Below are 22,387 nucleotides of genomic sequence, written 5' to 3'. Positions count from 1 at the left end.
ATAGTATTTTCAGTGATAATTTTTCACGTATACAAATGATAGGTTTATAAAGTTTATGAAAGTTTCTGAAAGTTTCTGAAATTTAACATCCTCTAAACTATTGTAATCATTTGACGTGATCAGTATTTGAGAGGAAGTAACTATACCGGCAAATCATCAAACCATAATGCATGTTATTCATTGAACTATAACACTCTTTATATACAAGAGTTTACAACCAACTTCTATAACTGCTTAACAGCTAACAACTAACAACCATTTCTAACAGTTAAAAACTAACAACCATTCTAACAGTTAACAGCTAACAACTAACAACCATTTCTAACGGCTTCCTAACAATCCACTAACCGTAAACATAGCTTTATCATTCAACATTCTTCCTACTTCTTCTTCTTTCTCCCACAAAAAATACTGCACATTTACCCTGGCTTTAAACACTTCAAACCGAGCAGCAGCTAATGGCTTTGTGAATCCATCAGCAATCTGATGACTTCCTGATACATAGTTCACCAACACTTGCTTCAACACCACCTTCTCACGAACAAAGTGAATATCAAGTTCAACATGTTTACTCTTTGAATGATAGACATGATTAGCTGTCATGGCTACAGCACTTTTATTATCACACCAAACTTTTGAGATTTTCTGCCTTGCAACACCTAAATCATTTAGGAGAGCATCCACCCATGTTGTTTCAGCAGTAACATCTGCTAAACTTCTATACTCAACTTCCATAGCTGATCTGGAAACTGACTTTTGTTTCTTCGAGTTACACATTACAAGATTATCACCTACAAACACACAATAGCCCGAGACAGATTTGCGATCATCAGCGCTTGTAGCCCAATCAACATCAGCAAAAGCTACTACATTGAATCCTGCTACTGCGGGTGCAACCACCAAGCCATGATTAATAATTCCCATTAAATACCTCAAAATCCTCTTAACAGCAAGATGTTCTTCTCATGGAGTACGCATGTACTGCGCTACCTTGTTCACACTGAATGTTATGTCTGGACGAGTGTGACAAGTATACAATAATGCACCTACAATGCTTCGATATTCATAAGCATCTTGAAGCAACTCCCCCGCATCTTGACTCAATTTAGCAGACACAAGCATTGGTGTAGATGCAGGATTTGCAGTGCTCATTTTTTTCTTCATCAACAATTCTAGAATAAACTTCCTTTGACTAAGAATTAATGAGCTACAACAACGCTTAACTTCTATGCCCAAAAAGTAATGTAGATCACCAAGATCTTTCAAGGCAAATTCTCTCCCAAGCAATTTCACTACTTTTTAGTCTGTTCATTGGAACCTCCAGTCAACACTATACCATCAACATACACGAGTATGTAGATACATTGACCATCTTCCCAACAAACAAACAGAGAAGTATTTGCTGAACATTCTTTAAACCCGATCTTAACTAGGCAATTCTTCAATTTTTCATACCAGTTTCGAGGGGCTTGGCATAACCCATACAACGCTTTTTCTAATCTACACACCAAGGGACTACCATCTGCAGCTACTTGCTTGAAACTAGGTGGCTGCTACATGAACACCTCTTCATGCAGATCACCTTGCAGAAATGCATTGTTCACGTCCACCTGGCATAACTGCCAACAAATTGTAACAGCTAGTGAAAGAACTACATTCAACGTTGCAAACCTGACAACTGGACTGAATGTTTCACCAAAATCATGTCCTGGCATTTGAGAAAAACCTTTAGCTACTAATCTAGCTTTATACCTGCTAATAGAGCCATCAGGGTTCTTTTTCAATTTAAACATCCATTTACACCCCACCACTGATCATCCTTCAGGTAGTTTCACTAGGGTCCATGTACCATTCTTTCTTAGAGCTTCAACCTCGGCATACACTGCTTCTCTCCAATAAGGTGACTGAATCGCTTCATGAATATTAAGGGGTCTCATGTCATAATAGCTAGCCACATACACTTTAGGCTTAAATATCCCACATTTACTCCTTGTCAGCATCGAATGGTGGTTCAAAAACTGGCACCATTGCCCTCTCATAAAGAGGTAGCATTGTCAAATGAACCAGTCACTGCCACAGTCTGCCTTTGGTTTGCTGACTCAACAGCTTCAGTTGCACCAACTACAACACCTTCTTCATCAATACCTTGTTGAGTAGCAGCTTCTTGGGAAGTTTCACCCATGTCAACCATATCCTGACTCATACGACCAGAGTTCTCATCCATACTAGTTTCACATGCACTAACCTTTTCCTGTGAAACAACTTCAGTCAAGGCAGCCAAATTTATGTCATCAGAAGTTGTTCCTTGTCCTGCACCAGCCAAGTTGCCTTGAAATTACCTTATGTCAGTGACAACTTCAAGTTCAGCAGACCTTTGTTTATTAACTTGAGGTGTATTACTCGATCCTTCAGCCCTGCAAAAGGAAAGGTAAACTCATCAAAGATAACATGTCTAGAAATATATATTCTGCCACTAGCTGCTAAACACATGTAGCCTTTGTGATGAGGGTTGTAACCGAGGAATGTATATGGTTGAGAACGAAATTCAAGTTTATGCTGCTGGAACAACCTCAAGTGAGGAAAGCATTTACACCCAAAGACTTTTATGACACCATAATCTGGCTTCTTCCCAAACAATTTCTCATAGGGTGACAGCCCATCCAAGACTCTAGTATGAAGTCGATTGATAAGAAATAATGCAGTAACAGTTGCATAATACCAGTAATGCAAGGGCATGGCAGCTTGTGCTATCAAAACCAAGGAAAGCTCAATGATGTTTTGATGCTTCCTTTCGACCACACCATTTTGTTTAGATGTATGGGGGCAAGTAACACGATGTACAACCCCTTCTCTTAACAACACAGCTGATAGACTGCGATACTCTCCACCCCAGTCACTTTGCACAGCCTTCACAGCCAGTCCAAACTGAGTTGCAACCATCTGCTGAAACACCTTAAACGTGTTTACTGTTTGTGATCGATCTTTCCAAAAATAAACCCAACTGTGTTTTGAGTAAACATAAAAAACGACAAATAGTAGTGATAGCCATTTGAAGCTACATGAGTTGGTCCCCATATATCAGTGCACACAAGTTGAAAAGGTCCAGTATAAACAGTTTTGGAATGGCAAAAAGGCAACTTATGGCTTTTGCCAATGGAACATGCTTCACAAATTTTATTTACATTTTTATTAACTTGTACATCAATGGCTTTGCATACACTAGCAATTGTATCATATGTTGCATGCCCTAACCTCTTATGCCAAAGACTGTAAACATCACTAGTTATAGCAACATTGACACATGCATTTTTACAAGCACTCGACATAGTAGTACTAGGAAACACATAAAGTCCTTCTTGCATTCTACCTCGAAGAAACACCTCTCTATTAACTGCATCACGGACACAACAACCTTGTGCATAAAACTCAAACACCACATTGTTATCCCTACCAAACTTGGACACAGATACCAAATTTTGTGTTATGTTAGGTACATGAAGTAAGTAATTGACTAGCAGTACTCTAGAAGCAGAATTCATGACCATACTGCCAACCAAATCGACAGGTAATAAAGCATCATCACCCACAACTAGCTTACCTGGACCACTGCAACCAGATTTTTGAGTTACAACATCTGCATCTGGAGTAAAATGTCCAGAGTCAATGACTCATTGATCCTGCTCAGCTATTGATGCATCAACACTGATCAAATCATGTAACCGAGACCCCTTCGAATAATACATACATGCACATTTATCATACACAACAGTGTGAGCCTGAGTAGGTTCTTCATCATACCTTGATTGATTGTTTCTAACAATTTGAAAGGATTCATCATAACGGTGTCAACACCGATCAATTAAGTGCCCAATTTTACCATAAAGTTGGCACTGAACACGCGGTCCGCCTCATCCATGACCTGCTCGACCACCTGTCCTATCACCTGACCGAGCAGCAGTCACATGATCTCTATTATAGCTTGAATATGATCATTTAGAGTAATCACCTGAAGCATCCATCCCCACGAGCAACATGAGTCGCAGCCATCACGGTTTCTTCTTGAGATGCAAAACCATCAATTTATGTCTCTGCATCTATCAACATGGTACAAACTTTATCTAAGGGCAACATGTCACCACTCGATGTAATAACAGCCATAAATGGATGATATTCATGCGGTAGCCTTTTCAAAATACTGGCAATATGCCCTACAAGAGGAATCGGGCTTCCACATGAAGCCAAGGCTTCACAAATCTTTTTGACTTTAGCAATGTAAACCCGCATATTGTCTTCTCCTTTCTTGAGAGACTAGAGTTTACAATGTAAGCTCATCACGGAGGTTGAAGACCTGGTTGCAAAGTATTGCAACACCGTAGCCCATATCGATGCAGCTGTCTCAGCTCCCGAAAACTGAGACAGAAGATGTGGACTAATGGTAGACAGCAACCACGACGCTAACACACACTGTCTTGGGCTACAAAATCACCATACGCTTCATTGGGAACTATGCTTCCATCTTCATCAATAGTCATCTCCGGTGGATATTGCATAACACCGGTGAGAATGCGCTTAAGTCTATGACTACGAACAGTAAGTAAAACTTGTTGTTTCCATAACAAGAGTTTTGTTTCATCCAATACCATATTGATTTTCTTGTTAGTGAACATGAAACCACAAAAGAATAACAAGAAACACCTTAAAGATCTGTTAATCAACCAAGAATACCATATCAAACTTGTTGGATAACCATCTTCCACGCTCAACAAGTACACTCTCAATTACGCAGCAAGAAACAGAGGACTCCAGGAACTTATGGCGATTGATACCATGTGAGAAAGTAACTACACCAACAAATCATCAAACCAGAATGCATGTTATTCATTGAACTATAACACTCTTTATATACAAGAGTTTACAACCAACTTCTATAACTGCTTAACAACTAACAACTAACAACCATTTCTAACAGTTAACAGTTAACAACCATTTCTAACAGCTTCCTAACTATCCACTAACCGTACACAGAGCTTCATCATTCAATAGCAGCTTCATCATTCAATATTCTTCGTACTTCTTCTTCTTTCTCCCACAAAAAAGACTGCACATTCACCCTGGCTTTAAACACTTCAAAATGAGCAGCAGTTAATGGCTTTTTGAATCCATCAACAATCTGATGACTTCCTGGAACATAGTTCATCAACCACCTTCTCACGAACAAAGTGAACATCAAGTTCAACATGTTTACTCTTTGAATGATAGACAGGATTAGTTGTCATGGCTACAACACTGTTGTTATCACGCCAAATTATTGGGATTTTCTGCCTTGCAACGCCTAAATCATTTAGGAGAGCATCCACCCATGTTGTTTCAGCAGTAACATCTTCTACACTTCTATACTCAACTTCCATAGTCGATCTGGAAACTGACTTTTGTTTCTTCGAGTTCCACATTACAAGATATCACCTATAAACACACAATAGCCCAAGATAGATTTGCGATCATCAGCGCTTGTAGCCCAATCAGCATCAGCAAAAGCTACTACATTGAATCCTGTTACTGTCGGTGCAACGACCAAGCCATGATTAATAGTTCCCACTAAATGCCTCAAAAACCTCTTAACAACAACAAGATGTTCTTATCTTGGAGCATGCATGTATTGTGCTACCTTGTTCACACTAAATGTTATGTATGGAAGAGTGTGACAAGCATACAATAATGCACCTACAATGCTTTGATATTCATAAGCATCCTGAAGCAACTCCCCCGTATCTTTACTCAATTTAGCAAACACAAGCATTGGTGTAGATGCAGGATTTGCAGTGCTCATTTTTGTCCTCATCAACAATTCTAGAATAAACTTCCTTTGACTAAGAATTAATGAGCTACCACGACGCTTAACTTTTATGCCCAAAAAGTAATGTAGATCACCAAGATCCTTCAAGGAAAACTCTCTCCCAAGCAATTTCACTACTTTTCAGTCTGTTCATTCGAACCTCTAGTCAACACTATATCATCAACATACACGAGTATGTAGATACATTTACCATCTTCCTAGAGAACAAACAGAGAAGTATCTGCTGAAGACTCTTTAAACCCGATCTTAACTAGGCAATTCTTCAATTTTTCATGCCAGTTTCGAGGGGCTTGGCGTAACCCATACAACGCTTTTTCTAATCTACACACCAAGGGACTACCATCTACAACTACTTGCTCGAAACCAGGTGGCTGCTACATGAACACCTCTTCATGCAGATCACCATACAGAAACGCATTGTTCACGTCCACCTAGCGTAACTACCAGCCATTTGTAACATCTAGTGAAAGAACTACATTCAACGTTGCAAACCTAACAACTGGACTGAATGTTTCACCAAATTCATTTCCTAGCATTTGAGAAAAACCTTTAGCTACTCATATATCTTTATACCTGCTATAGAGCCATCAGGGTTCTTTTTCAATTTGAACATCCATTTACACCCCACCACTGATCGTCCTTCAGGTAGTTTCACTAGGGTCCACGTACCATTCTTTCTTAGAGCTTCAACCTCAGAATGCACTGCTACTCTCTAATGAGGTGACTAAATTGTTTCATGAACATTAAGGGGTTCTATGTCATCATAGCTAGCCACATACACTTTAGGCTTAAATATTGCATATTTACTTCTTGTCAGTATCGAATGGTGGTTCAATAAACTGGCACCATTTCCCTTTCTTAAAGAGGCATCATTGTCAAATGAACCAGTCACTGCCACAGTCTGCCTTTGGTTTGCTAACTCAACATCTTTAGTTGCACTAACTACACCACCTTCTTCATCAATACCTTGTTGAGTAGCAACTTCTAGGGAATCCATACTAGTTTCACCCGCACTAACATTTTCCTGTGGAACAGCTTCAGTCAAGGCAGCCAGATTTATGTCATCAGAAGTTATTCCTTGTCCTGCACCAGCCAAGTTGCCTCGAAACTTCCTTATGTCAGTGACAATTTCAAGTTCAACAGACCTTTTTTATTAACTCGAGGTGTATTACTCGATCCTTCAGCCCTGCAAAAGGAAAGGTAAACTCATCAAAGATAACATGTCTGGAAATATATATTCTGCCACTAGCTGCTAAACACATGTAACCTATACCATGTGAGGAAGTAACTATACCAGCAAATCATCAAACCATAATGCATGTTATTAATTGAACTATAACACTCTTTATATACAAGAGTTTACAACCAACTTCTATAACTGCTTAACAACTAACAACCATTTCGAACAGTTAACAACTAACAACCATTTCTAACAGCTTCCTAACTATCCACTAACCGTACACATAGCTTCATCATTCAATAACAGCTTCATCATTCAACAGTATTAATCTTATCACTAACTAAATCTACTATATGATGATAAGATTTACTCACCCTACTGACTTATAAATGTTTATCATAATATATTTGACACCAATGCTAAAGGTATATATATAAACTATCATGTAAAACTAAAGGGGAAGATCTCTCTCTTTCTCTCTCTCAACCCTTCTTTATATTCTGTGTGTCATCTTCTTTAGTTAATCAGAATCACAGATCACGACTCTTCATCTAAATCGAAAGGAGTAAACTATTATCAACCGTGACAACTACTATTTTACCATCAACAAATTTAAGAAAAATTATTCTATAAAATTTAAAAAATATACAAACTTTAATTTGGTTTTTAAAATCAATTAATTGAAGAAAATAAGTAATAAAGCATTCTTTTCTTGAATATGAAGAAAATGGTAATGGAGCGGACAGTGAAGATATTTTCTTTCTGACTAAAATGACACATATATTCCTTAAATAATTTCAGTATATATTTGATTTAAAGACATGCTTTATGCATGATATCCATGCATTGGAGACAAGAAACAGACAAGATGCCATTAAAATTGAAGTTTGGGACCTTTTTGTTGTATTGGAATTTTTGTTAGTCAAATCAAAGAAATATTGTGGTCGGAAAAAAGAAATATAGATGAAGAAAAATTAGTCAGAGATCTATAATATTATTTAAGAAATGTAGATGTAAAATTAGTTTCTATTGTAACTTTAGATTTTATTATCTTCGTTTACAATAATATTATAATTACAAACCAAAACATCGACATATACTAGTTTTTATATGTGTAAATTATATGAATGGTCACTAAACTATGTCAAAAATAATCTTTTAGTTGTTAAAATTTTAGGATTTATAAACTAATCATTAAACTTATCAAATTATTACATATAGTTATTGCATGTTATAAATAGTGATAAACTTGAACAAATTTAAAAATTGTTTCGTAACTTTTGAAATTGTAATGATCAGAAATATCATTAGTATTTTTGTTCCTTACCCTTTCTATATTAACACCAAGAAATAACACATGAAGCAAACATTTCATATTTCCTTTTGAATTTTAGTTTTATTACTATTCAAAGGAAAACAATTGAACTTTAAGTTAGAATATGATTTTTAAAAGTCAATTTATTTAAATCAAAATCAATTACACAACATACTATTAGTAGAATCTAACATATAAAATATACAAAAGCTACAAGCATTTATAACTCTGCAACAAAGACTTCAAGTCATAGTCAAAAGCACACAAAAAAAAACCAACATTATGAACCCTATCTAATTTTATGTTTAAATTTTATAAGCTTTTAAGAAATTTCATGTAAAAGTTAAAAATAATAATAAATCATCAATAAAAACAACCAAGATTTTAGTTAGTATTTTTAGATTTAGAATGAGAACAAGAGTTTCATTAAAATTTTCAACAAAACATCGACATATACTAGTTTTTATATGTGTTAAATTATATGAATGGTCACTAAACTATGTCAAAAATAATCTTTTAGTTGTTAAATTTTAGGATTTATAACTAATCATTAAACTTATCAAATTATTACATATAGTTATTGCATGTTATAAATAGTGATAAACTTGAACAAATTTAAAAATTGTTTCGTAACTTTTGAAATTGTAATGATCAGAAATATCATTAGTATTTTTGTTCCTTACCCTTTCTATATTAACACCAAGAAATAACACATGAAGCAAACATTTCATATTTCCTTTTGAATTTTAGTTTTATTACTATTCAAAGGAAAACAATTGAACTTTAAGTTAGAATATGATTTTTAAAAGTCAATTTATTTAAATCAAAATCAATTACACAACATACTATTAGTAGAATCTAACATATAAAATATACAAAAGCTACAAGCATTTATAACTCTGCAACAAAGACTTCAAGTCATAGTCAAAAGCACACACAAAAAAACCAACATTATGAACCCTATCTAATTTTATGTTTAAATTTTATAAGCTTTTAAGAAATTTCATGTAAAAGTTAAAAATAATAATAAATCATCAATAAAAACAACCAAGATTTTAGTTAGTATTTTTAGATTTAGAATGAGAACAAGAGTTTCATTAAAATTTTCAAAATTAAGAAATAATACAAGTTTTTATTCTTTTACTATCTTTTTTTTAAAAAAAAATTATTCAAACACACCTAAACATGTATCTTGAAATATATGTGGAATAAATTATTTTTTAAGGATCAATTTTAAAATTTCAAAATTGATAGATAATTAAAGAGTGTGTAAACCATAATACAAAACTCAATCACACCTAAAATTTCAAAATCTTTTAAGGATCCTTACTTTTTAAAGTAAAATATTGACTTTCTCAAACACATAGGAGTTGAAAAATATTTTCTATAATAAAAAGATTAAATTACTTTTTAATATAATACAAAAACTCATAGCAAACTTAACCGATTTATCCATGACAAAGTGTTTTTGTTTCCTGTTCATATATTTGGATAAACAGGCAAATTTGCTGTTCACAACCCATGAGCTAAAATGCAGTAAAAATATAGGTTATATCGAGAAGAATTTTTTTTACAATCATTAATATCCAATAAATCATAATAATTGTGAATGTTTAATGTCAAATGATTGAGAGTTATCTTTGAACAAATATTATATTATACTTACTCCATATTAATCAAATGAAATAAATCATAATAACTCTAAGTTTAAATTTCAACATCAGTAATTTTCCCAAAACTTTGAAGATTCCATTGTACCAAAAAAGAAAAGAAACAAGATATAAATGGAAAGACCTTGGGAGCAAGATATTGCCCTAATTTTAAAGGATCTCTTTATTGTTCAACAACATGAAGAAAGAGTTTCACATTTCAAAAAGTGATTTCACCACAACACTTATTCCCAAAATTTTAACTACAATTAGAAAAAAATGCCACTGTCATCTGTACTTCCAATTACTTCCCTTGCAATTCACTTCTTTATTCCTTCTTCCAAAAATATTCCATGAAGCAATCTAAATCCTAAGCTAAGAATACAAATCCCTCAAGGGTGTTTCTGACATTTACTTCCTTGGGTTAAAATTAATTAAAATATTATTTAGAATTAATTGCATCATATGTCCCCAAACTATAACCCTCATTTTAAATAGATCCTTAAACTTTTAAATATTCCAATTTCATCCTCAAACTATGACTCTCATTCTAAATTAGTCCTTGAACTTTTGAACATTCTAATTCCATCCCTAAACCATGGTCCTCTTTTTAAATTGGTCCCCACAAACTTTGAATATTCAAATTCCATCCCTAAATTCATCCAAATATGTAATCAATTTCAACCATAGTTTAACCCAAATTTTGTTTTTTAAACATATAATAATATAACTTGGCCTAACAATTTTATTAACAAGAGATGTGATTAGTATAAATGTATAGTTTGGGATGAAATTGAAATATTCAAAAAGTTTGGGACCAATTTAAATGAAGGTCATAATTTGAGGATGAAATTAAAATGTTCAAAAGTTTAAGGACTAATTTAGAATTATAGTCATAGTTTAGGACATGTTATCCATTTAACTCTATTATTTAAAATAAGCACTTATTGAAGTAAATAACTTAAGTATCAAAGGTGAATTTGTTTTATTTGAGATCTATTATTTGATTTAGTGGTCAAAATACTCATATTATTTCACCTTTTGTAGGTTCGATCCTCGACATTTACCTTTGCAATATAATATCTCCGCTTAATAAAAAAATGAATTTGTTTAAAAAAGGTTTGCATGGGTTCAAAAGATAACCCTTTGTGTTATTTCTATGATCCAACAATGATTTGTTTAGATTTAGCTTAGAAAATTTATTTGATTTTCTCAAGATGATTTTATACATTTAGTAAAGAAATGTCTTTTTCCTTTTTTATGACCTTTAATAACTCAAAAATATGATTTTTTTTTTTTTAAACGAAGAAGAAAAAATAAAACAAACATGACTCTTCGTTTGGTCTTTGAGATTGAATTCATGAAAAATCAAAAGAAAGTGCTATGATTTTGTTTATTTTTTAGGGTTTAGCCTATATGTATAAGCCCTCCCTCCATTTCCATAAAGAAGAGCGGAACCAGTAAAACATAACCACAAGGAAACTGGAATCCACCTTTTCAATCCATAATGACAAAACTACCCTGACTTTCCCTTCTTCTTTATACTTGTATGCTCACCTGTCTCTTATACTTCAACAGCAAATAAATAAATAAATACATGTAAAGAAAAAAGTTTTAGTAGTTCACGTGAAGGAAAAAAAATAATATTTGATGTATTGATGATTTATAATATAATTAATGAACCGAATGATGATGTATCTATTTAGAATTGTTTTACCCTATTAATAACACACTTTATAGATATAATTGTTTGAATTTAAGTATACAGGGAAAAAGAACATTCCTTTTAGTGTGATGTCCACTCACCGAGTCTAAATCTTATGATCATTTTAGAAAATGGATTAAGCAAACTTCTCCATTAATATTTTGTATTCAAATTTAATATAAATTAGTTTATCTTCACACACATTTTAATTAAATGGGTAAAATGTATATTTAGTACCTAAACTATCAGTTTTGATCTATTTTAGTACCTAAACTTTCATTTTTTTTTAAATCATACTTAACGTTTGGTTTTTATTTCATTTTAGTACCCCACGGTAAAAAAACTTAATAGACGGACTGACATGACATAACTTCGGTAGATGGAGGTTCAATCGGAATGATAGACCGCTAGAGAATGACCATCAGACGGTGGACCATGGGAATTGGAGGATAAAGAAATCGAAGAGTCCATCGTTGATTTATGGAGATTGAGGCGTTCCTTGTTGAAACGGATGTCACAATCGCGTTTAGGAGGTCGAAAAGGGGCGGATTAGAAAGTTTGGGCTTCATTGACTGACGAATGCAACAGTCGATGACTATAGACGCGGCGGTCGGTGAGCCCATCTGTTAAGTCTTTAACTGTGGGTATTAAAATGAAACAAAAACTAAATGTTAGGTATGATTTTGAAAAAAATGAAAGTTTAGGTACTATAACAGACTAAAATTGATAGTTTAGGTACTATAACAGACTAAAATTGATAGTTTAGGTACTAAATGCATAGTTTACCCTGATTACATTTTAGGAATATTAAGGAAAATGAATAAAAAAATCTTTTGAATCAATTAAATTAAATTTGGAGTTGAAAATAATCGAATTTTGTAACTTGAAACATTGTAATTAAACCCAAAGGCCATTTTTGGGAATATCAAGCTTCTTCTTCAGGAACCGATCTTTCCTCACTTTTCTTTCTTTTTATAAATCTGAACGAAGAAAACCAATAGAGCATACATAAAGAGGTTCATTTCCAAGGTTGATATTAAGAAAAAAGACCAGACATTGTTGTTTATATCAGTGGTTTCACCATGATTTCCCTGGCAGATGTTTATCATGTGGTGGCAGCCACTGTCCCTTTATACTTCGCCATGATTTTAGCCTACGTATCCGTGAAATGGATGAAGCTGTTCACCCCAGAACAATGCGCAGGCATCAACAAGTTCGTGGCCAAATTCTCAATCCCACTCTTGTCCTTCCAAGTCATCTCCGAAAACAACCCTTACAAGATGAACCTCAAACTCATCCTCGCCGATTTCCTGCAGAAGCTACTGGCTTTCCTCGTTCTGTTTGCCGTCACTAAGCTCACTTCCCGTGGCGGTTTGCCGTCGATCATAACCGGCCTCTCCTTATCGACGATGCCGAACACTTTAATTCTCGGAATCCCACTGTTGAGGGCCATGTATGGAGATATGTCGGCCACCCTTTTGGCTCAGATTGTTGTTCTACAAAGTTTAATTTGGTATAATTTGCTCTTGCTTTTGTTTGAGCTAAATGCTACCAAAGCTTCCTCTGAGACCGTAGCAGCTGCTTCAGGTAAAGTTTTTATTGATTTTTCATAAACATCAGTGGTGGTTTGCATTCCAAGCTACTTTCAGTCAACTTTAGTAGCAAAAGATAAATCAAGTGGGTCCAAATTCCATATGATTTAAATATATGATAGCATAGTTATTTTAATATTCTGAAAAGAAGGGGACGAAGAGCACCCTGAAGAAGAACAAGGGAAAGAGGGAGGAGAAGATGCGGCACAAACCAGAGCAAAGAAATCCAAAGCAAAGCAGATTTTCATGACAGTGGGGAAGAAGCTAATGACGAACCCAAATACACATGCAACCGTACTGGGACTTATATGGGCAAGCGTTCAATTCAGGTTGGCTTTTCAAGCAGCATTGAAGATGAAATTTGTTTAGTTTTCTTTAATGAGGGCTGATATCTGTTGTAGTGGACATTAAGTTCCCTGCCATTGTTGAAAAATCAATAGCGATACTATCAAGTGGAGGACTTGGCATGGCGATGTTCAGCTTAGGTACGAGTTATGTTGTTTCGACTCTCTCTGATAACATCTGTTACATCCACAATCAATATTCATTTGTTGCTGTCACTTAATAGGTCTGTTCATGGCATCACGGCCAAGCATAATAGCCTGCGGTATTCGAATGGCAGCCGTAGCGATGGGGATGAAATTCATGGCCGGACCAGCTCTAATGGCAGCAGCGTCTACCACCCTCGGACTTAAAGGCAGATTATTGAGAGTGGCAATCGTGCAGGCTGCTCTCCCTCAAGGAGTCGTTCCATTTGTTTTCGCCAAAGAGTACAATATTCATCCTGATATATTAAGCACAGGGTAATCATAATATATACTCCTTAAAAGATCTTGTTTTGTTTTTTTAAAATGAAAATAATGAGGTTTGATTTGGTGTTTGTTTCAGGGTAATCTTCGGTATGCTCATTGCCTTACCTGTGGCATTGGTGTACTATCTTCTTCTAGGATTTTGAAGAAAAAAAATTCCTGGAAAATGCTGCAATTTTTTTTTCCAGAATCAGTAACCAGACATCAAATTCTGGGAAAGTTTCATAGATGGATATCATATACTTGTAGACGTCCAATTCAGTTTCTGAAAATTGTTTGACATTGTTGATTGTTTCCTGGGGGGGAAACCATCATTTATACAAGTTACTACATTAAACTGAACAGAATCTAGAACTGCTGATTTTTCCAATACATTACTGTGTCAATAATGAACTTGTATTCTTTAGTTATATTTTCTTTTCAAGATTCGAATACATTAAATCTGCAAAAGAAAATGCTTAAATCTGTCCACAATTTGTGCATAAAATCATGTGGCCGACTACTCTCCACTGTTCGTGCATGTGATTGCTAAAAGCATCAGACATTTATTTCTTATTTTTTGGCTTTCTTTTTCGCAGCATATTTCTGATGATGCGATGGTGTATAAAACAATATAGTATTATAATAAATTCATATAAAAAATTAAAATTAAATTTATGTCTCATAATCTCGAATTTGGGTTATCATTTTTCATGTACATATGTTTTGCAACCAATAAGCTATTCTTTAGTTTTAATATAAAGTTACACAATTAATTTATATCAATACAATAAAAATATAATACATAAATAATTTCAAAAATTATAAAAATAAATTAATTTTATAGGTTATTTGAGTTTTCTAAATTTAAGTAATTAGACTCAATGAATGAGTATCGATACCATGTAAATACCTTTAAAATTTATGTTTTTCAAAGAGCGGTATAGATTCTTTTTTCATTTAGTACTAATATTATTCGTACAATATCGAGACTCATTTATATGGTATCGATACTTTAACAAATTTTAGTACATCATTTTGGTATTGATACTCTATTATGAGTATCGGTATCCCCAATTGAGTATAGATACTCAAGGTGAAGTATCAATATCTTTTGTAGTTATTAGCTTAAAAATAATTTAACAATGTTTTAAATTGTTCTTCATTGCTAATTAAGGCTAATAAAGATTCATTTGAGCTGAAATGATCAAAATACTATGCTTAATAAAATTAAAATAAGAAAACTCTAAATTATGAATATGTGATAAAGTTATGATGAAGGCTTGTGCTTAGTTTGTGAGTATCATATATATCTAAGTGGTGTTGTTATGATAAATAGGTATGATGATAATATGATTATATGTAGCTTATGAAAATTATCTATTTGTGCGACTTTAGTGAAAGTAATATGAACATTCGAAATTATAATAAGATATTCGACTATAGTGGCTCAAGACCATCTAGATACCTAATAAATATACAGTATAGTGAAACTTATTAGTACGATCTACTTTATAGGTAAGTAGATTGATTTGTGTGGATATGACCATTATTATGGTATTGTGAAAGTTCACTATAAAAAGGTAACATATAATGTGATTCGACATATGCTACTCTATTCGCTTATGTATTTGTTAAACTATGTTACTTAGCTAATAAGTTAAGACGGTTATATGCCCATATCTCTTTGCTTATGTTTATGAACTTTATAAAATATAATAGAGTATATGTGTACCACTGAGCTTGTAAAACTCAACGTTCAAATTATTTATGTATACGTATTAGTTTTATTTGAGTTCGTGCTAAAGGAGCATCATCGATGAAGAATTCCAGCGCATTCATCAAAGTACAACTTCATTTATTAGTGGGTATATATTTATAGGATTTTAATATATTTTTTGTTAATTAATTTGTTTTTTACGTAGGTTGGGATTGTTAAACGAAGCTCTAATTCTATACAACTATTTTAAACTCGCAAGATTACGCTTTCTATCCCGTTTAGTGTTTTTACAAGGTTGATCTCGTATTTAAGCGTAAAATGAATGGTTTCTAATTTGCCAATCATTCTAGTGACCCAATAAGACACATCTGATTTATCGATTATTCTAAGATAGGTTTGGGTGTTATATTTTATGGCACGAAAGATTAGGTTAAATTTCTTCTAGGTCAACCCAATAAGTCATTATAAGATGTCAGTGAATTTATGCACCTAAGTCTACGAGTGTACTCTTCCAAAGCTGGGGTTTTGGTGATGGTTTCAAAGTATAGCTTGAAGGGTAAGAAGAAGACTCGTGCATCTCGTGCCGAAGATGCAAGGGATGGGTTAGTCCCAGATATTGAGGATGTAGACCTTTGGAGGATGTTAGAGTTGAGGAGGCAACTTACTTTAGGAATTTGAATTTTGCTTTTTGTCATATAGTTAGAACCATTCCAAGAGCCTAGCATTCCCACCTACTGCAGGAGTCTCTAATCGAGAAGATTAAAAAATACAGGATTGTGGAGTTCTTTGAGACGAAGAATGATGATTAGATTATAGTAAATTTATGCTCGAGATGATCTTGTAACTTGAGCAATCAATGCATGAGTACTTTTTAAATGAGTTCAAATATATATATATATATATATATACATGAGTTTTTGCAAGGGAATAAATTCAAAATAATTTTAAAAAATTAAATAAATATTTGAATTTTTAAAAATTAAGTGTACTCTTGAATTTAATAAAAAAATCAATTTAGTTCATTTATCATATTATCAATAACCATTAATTGTCATGTTAATATCGTGAAATGTCACATCAACATCATAACAATTAACGATGAAAATCGTTAGTTAAAAGAGTACATTAAGTTCTTTTTTTAAATTCGAGGGTCACACTAAGTGCAAAAATAATTTAAGGGTCACATTGAATTTCTTTTAAAAGTACAAAGATCAAGGTATTTTTTTTCCTAAAAAACATATCTCTAACACTAGTCTAAAAAATCATTTTAACCTCTATTTATTTTTGAGCATTTTTATCTAACATTTTATTTTAAGATAAAAAAGACCACTCTATGAATAAAAACTATTAGTTAATAGACAATTAACACTCCAAACTAAAAAATAAAAATGTACCCTAAAAAGAAACATTATGAACCAAAATGCTTAAAAAAGATTTAACTTGAAGAATAAAAGTTTAAGTGCCTATTTAATAAAAACATTTCAAACCTTTTTACCCTAAAATTAAATGTTAAGGATTAAAATACTAAAAGAAAGGGCTAAAATAATCATTTTAATAAACATTGGGGCTAATTTTGACAGTATGCCTTAAAAAAATGTTTTCTATATAGGATGCAATTTAAAGATTTTAAATCAATTAAATCTAAATTAAAATCAAATATATGATAAATATTTAAATAATTATTTTTAGTTACACCATCTAGTTCAACAACTCAGACTAATCAAACTAATTGAACAGGCAACCAAAGACTGCACCGGTTTGTCCTTCAAGCCACTGAAAACATAAAAGAACAGCTTTAAAAGTACAAGCCATTGGACTTGTTAACTGAAGCTCCGTTGTTACAAATAGTAGAAAATTGAGAAATTTGCAGGTAGAATTCTGGGTTTGAGGATGAACTTGAACACCTGTAACAATTATTTGATCAAAAGAATGTTCAAGTTTCAAGCCAAGTCAAGGTCCCCACAATAAGATATTTGCTTGGCAATTCCCCAGCTGATGGTGCAAGGTATGTTATTTTCTTCCTACAAATCCACAAATTGTTAATGAGAAACGTAAAAGAAGCTATAATTAAAGTGATTATTGAAGCACATGATTCCAACCTCTGAATATCAATGTCAGTGATGTAAATAAACCCAGCAACATTACTGCGACAAAAAAAATCCGGTCGTTAGTAGGTTGCTCAACAGGTAAATTTTGTAGTCGTGTAAGCTAGCGGTCTGCTATACACGTGACAAAACGGTACCTATGTTACTTGGACTACGGGGAATGTCCAATTTTTCTCCCAAATTTTCCATTTTATTGGAAGATCCTTGGAGGATCAAAAGAAATGAAAAGTCGGAATAACATAAAATGGAACTGAGGTTAGATTTATATAACAGGTTGAAAGTACCGACTGTGCCAGCAGTCAATTTGAACACTCAAAAACAGTAGAAACCTCAAGTATTTATCCCAATGACTGACTGACGACTAGAAATTTATAAAATTGCTAAGTAGATACTTTCTATACTTGCCTTGAGAAAATTTGGTCATTCTTAGACATTTAAAATAATAGTAAAACCGATCTGAGCCTTATCGACTTATATAGGATAGATCTAAAAAACCACTTGTGCTGCCTAGTCAGACATTCAAGAAAAAACAACTAACCTTGACAAAATTTGATCAGGCTCCTTGGCATATGAAACAGCAAGAACCATATGAAGCAAATCCCTGTCGATATTCACAGGTGTTACTCTCAGAGGGCTAGCAACAGGGTCTGCACCAATTGGTAAAGCCGATCTTGGTGCCTGTGGACCACCGCCAATTCGATAGACAAGCAGATCACTGAAGTTTGCAATATTAGAATGCGGGGAAAGATCATTTGTGAGGCCATAGAAGTACTCCTGGAAGAATTTGCAGCATGTACTTGCTTTGTCAGGAGGATGAAAACAAAACGTAAAGTATACAAAATCAAGAGCATTGCCATCTAAATGAAGGAACAAATTATAGAAAATAGAAGGAAACAAGCTTTTAAGGCATCAATGAACTGGACTATCACAATGCAATTAAAACGAAGTATAAAATTTGGTTGCCTAAACGCAAAGAGATACGAAACAAAAACAATAATTCATTGCATTGTGATGTTAACAAAAATCAAAGTTGTCCATTTTATCATTCTTCATGCTTAATATTCAATTTTTACTTGACAAGGTTGTCACAACTCACAAGCATGAATGAAACAATGAATTTCAGGTGAAACAAACACGGAAGGAAACTACGATAAAAAATGAAAGAATCTATCCACAGATAAATGTAGCATTTACCCTTATCCTGTAACCTCTAGCCTTCTGACGAAATTTCGCATTCCTTGATACAACACCCCCTGACTTCTGAAGCTTCACAACATCCACATTAGGCTTATTTTTTGCAACAGCCTTGAGCATGCTGAAAAGTTTTTCCTGCAAAGGGATTAGAAAGATTACTTCATAAACAAACACAACTACGAAACAAGAAAGATCCATGTATTCTTAATTTAAGAATAATTCCAGTAGCAGCAATAATTGCGTTTGGATTGAAGTCTACAAGTTGGAAGTCTAAAGCAACACATTCCATAAAAGAAACGTGGTTAAGAAGAAAAACAGCAGTAAAACAGCATAATTATGACTGAAATACGAATAGGAAAAAAGATGGAACTCAACAAAATTCAGGGTTATGGAAAACCTCCAGTTTTTTCTATCAAGTCAAAGAACATCATCATCATCATAACAATAATTAGAAGAAAAGTTGTGACACTAATTATTTTACAGCTTATTTACACTGGGCTTACATAAAGGAAACTTATAATACTAGACATCCAAAATATCTCTAATATTTAAAAAAATGAAATAAATAAATATTTTAATAATAAGCTCAACATAAAAGCAATGCTTCCAGAACAGCTTAGTTTGGCTGAGTAGAAAGGATAATGTTGTTCATTACCTGACCCAAAACTAAGATGACACTGGCCTTGAATGTATCAATTGCATGAAGAAGCAACTGTGTTAAGATATGTTACATCAATAAAATTTGGAAACACAGAAAGGGAAGGAGAGAAACAATAATACTCTTTTATATCAATCACTTTATCAACATTTACATCTTTAGGATGTTCACGTTTCATTACCTCATAGCCGGTACCTTCTATCCAACCCATAGAATTGATAACCATGCCAGCAGCTCGAGATTCAGCATTACGAGAAAATTGAGTCTCCAGCATTTGAGCAAGCTCATTCACAATAGTTTTATACAAATCTACATTATTACTGCAGAAAACAAGATCCTTGAATATCATAATTAGTAATGACAATTGAATCTAACAAAAAGCATTTGTCCAGAGAAAATTTCTCATTTGTATCAATCAGACTGTCTTTAATCCAAAGAAAGTATATGATCAAAAGAAACCCAAGAATTACTTACCTATGAGCTGCATCTTTAGTCCAAAGAAAGTATATGACCAAAAGAAACCCAAAAAATTACTTACCTAGGAGTTGTATGACCGTAAAAATAAACAAGAGGCATCTCAAGAGGAATTCCTTCCACTGGATCAATGGGCAGTTCAATTGGTGTAGCGGCAATACTTCCGGGAACAGTTATAGATCCTTGGCCTATATCTAAATCCACAAAGGTAGGTTTCCAACCTTGTTTAGCTGCCCAACTAAGAAGCATCCTTGATAAGGTGCTCTTTCCAGAATCTGTAGGCCCCACAACAATCACTCTGGGTCCCTGGACCACCAAAAAGATCACATTGAGATAAAATAAACAAAGTTGTGCATTTCACATGGAGCTGTAAACAACTGCTATTAGCTTACATGGAATGGAGCACGGAGAAACCAAAGCAAAAGGAGAAATGAAGGAACAAAAAGTAAATCCTTTAAGGGTATTATTAATACCAAAAATGGTTGGTATAAGTGTAATATGATAATAGAAGCCTATAAAATTGATGATGTAGTCAAAAAAGATAAACCGCTACCAAAGCAGCATTGTCTTAACTTAAAACCAAATCTCATAATTCTTGTTAAAGCTACACGTGAAAAAACCCGGACTCTTCATTTCTCTAAAACACCAGTCTTTATAGTTACTTCCGACACATCGTTGACACACACACACACATGGGTGTGCATACACATACGCACGGGCGGGCGCACACACACATATAAAAAAAATATGGGGAAAAATTAAGCATACCCATGTCGAGAAAATAGCCATATCTGACACTATCAACCCTACACTATTCATTTCAAGTATTCTGTTATAAGAAAGAAATGATAAAATACCTTGGATGCTTCAGAATCATTTGGTGACGAAGCTTTAGCACGTTTTCTCCGGGCATCTAGTACAGCATTTACATTCACGTAACTGATCATAGGTGTCTGCAAATCAACCATTGCAACAGCATCAGAAATTACCATGTACAATCACAGGATTCTAACTTTGAAGAAATAGATACCTCATCTGCCGTATAATCAGTTTCAGTAGCACCATCCATCTCAATTGTAGCACCATACCAAGTGAAAACCTATAAATGAACAAATTCCCTTTAATACCACACTGTATAAACAAATAAAAAAATGCATGAAACGAAGCACCATGTTGTAATATAACTCCCTCAATTTGGAAAGCAATTGAAAAATAAAACAAAAACGCATCGAAACAAAGATAAAATAACAAAGAAAGTTTTTGAAGTTTTACTTTAATCAGAACAATAACCCTATCAAAAACCGCATTATCATTCACTTACAGCAAATTTGACGCGAGGAGGGAAAGTGAGCCACGTCTCAGGGGCCAATTCGGAGCCGAAAATCTCCGCCGAGCCGTTAAGTAATCTAAGTTTGAGCGGCGTTTCATTACCCACCTCGATTCTGAGCTCGCTTTCCCTCTCCAACTTCACTTGCTTTACCGACGATGCCGAGGAGGAGCCACCAATCGCCGGTGCCATCATGTTCGTAGCACCTCCGTAAGACATGGTTTATGGTAGATTGGGATATCGGATTGCCGGACCTTGTTTGTTTGGGGACTTATTATATAGGGTTATAATGACCCGACCCGTTTGAGGTAGCTTGTAGAATTCGGAAGTTTAAACCGGCACCTTACTTGCGTCGAGGGAAAAGCGGAATTCCTATTCTTTTCTATATTTGGATTTATTATAACTTCACATAAATAATGAGGTGGGAAAAAATAATTTCTAATATATTATCTTGTCAAAATTATTTTATAAAAAACCTTGAAATAATTAATATCTATGGAAAATACATGAATTATTTAAGGCCATCATAAAGACGTATGAAAGATTTAATATATTTTATCATTCTTTTTTATATCGACTGTACATATATGTTCATTCTTTTTTATATAAAAAAAACGTCAGATCTTTTATTTATTATCACAAAAACGTTAAATACTCTATATATATCATTATGTATTGTATAAAACATCTTATTTGAAAAATAAATTCAGAGCACCATTAAATAAAAAAATCAATTCATTATTATAGTGATTTTGCCAACCACAAAGCTTAATACATTTTTTGGCCTAACATTTTAGGGTGAGTAAAACACAACCTAATTTAAAAA

At 33.6% G+C, this 22,387-nt stretch overlaps 3 protein-coding genes across 3 annotated transcripts; 1 reads left to right on the top strand and 2 right to left on the bottom strand.

Moving 5' to 3' along the window:
* Positions 1 to 5,449: 5,449 nt before the first annotated feature.
* LOC120138455 (uncharacterized mitochondrial protein AtMg00810-like) lies at positions 5,450 to 5,827 on the bottom strand. Its single transcript, XM_039153913.1, has 2 exons — positions 5,712 to 5,827; positions 5,450 to 5,612 (listed from the first exon to the last, which is right to left on the bottom strand). The coding sequence occupies exons 1-2, from the start codon at positions 5,825 to 5,827 to the stop codon at positions 5,450 to 5,452; spliced, it is 279 nt and encodes a 92-aa protein (XP_039009844.1).
* A 6,876-nt stretch (positions 5,828 to 12,703) lies between these two features.
* On the top strand, positions 12,704 to 14,429 carry LOC120138446 (auxin efflux carrier component 8-like). The gene is made up of 5 exons (XM_039153905.1): positions 12,704 to 13,290; positions 13,447 to 13,637; positions 13,708 to 13,780; positions 13,864 to 14,098; positions 14,184 to 14,429. Exons 1-5 carry the CDS (start codon positions 12,786 to 12,788, stop codon positions 14,248 to 14,250), a joined length of 1,071 nt encoding a protein of 356 aa, XP_039009836.1. The 5' UTR covers positions 12,704 to 12,785; the 3' UTR covers positions 14,251 to 14,429.
* Positions 14,430 to 17,438: 3,009 nt separating this feature from the next.
* Positions 17,439 to 21,858, bottom strand: LOC120138457 (protein CLP1 homolog). The gene is made up of 10 exons (XM_039153914.1): positions 21,556 to 21,858; positions 21,265 to 21,333; positions 21,092 to 21,187; positions 20,299 to 20,540; positions 19,942 to 20,080; positions 19,758 to 19,814; positions 19,103 to 19,237; positions 18,447 to 18,682; positions 17,903 to 17,947; positions 17,439 to 17,824 (listed from the first exon to the last, which is right to left on the bottom strand). The coding sequence occupies exons 1-10, from the start codon at positions 21,778 to 21,780 to the stop codon at positions 17,737 to 17,739; spliced, it is 1,332 nt and encodes a 443-aa protein (XP_039009845.1). The 5' UTR covers positions 21,781 to 21,858; the 3' UTR covers positions 17,439 to 17,736.
* Between the last annotated feature and the right edge of the window lie 529 nt (positions 21,859 to 22,387).

The sequence above is a fragment of the Hibiscus syriacus genome, unplaced genomic scaffold (genome assembly GCF_006381635.1).
Source record: "Hibiscus syriacus cultivar Baekdansim isolate YM2019G1 unplaced genomic scaffold, ASM638163v2 tig00110692_pilon, whole genome shotgun sequence".
Classification (NCBI taxonomy): domain Eukaryota; kingdom Viridiplantae; phylum Streptophyta; class Magnoliopsida; order Malvales; family Malvaceae; genus Hibiscus; species Hibiscus syriacus.
This window is presented reverse-complemented; position numbering and strand designations above follow the sequence as displayed.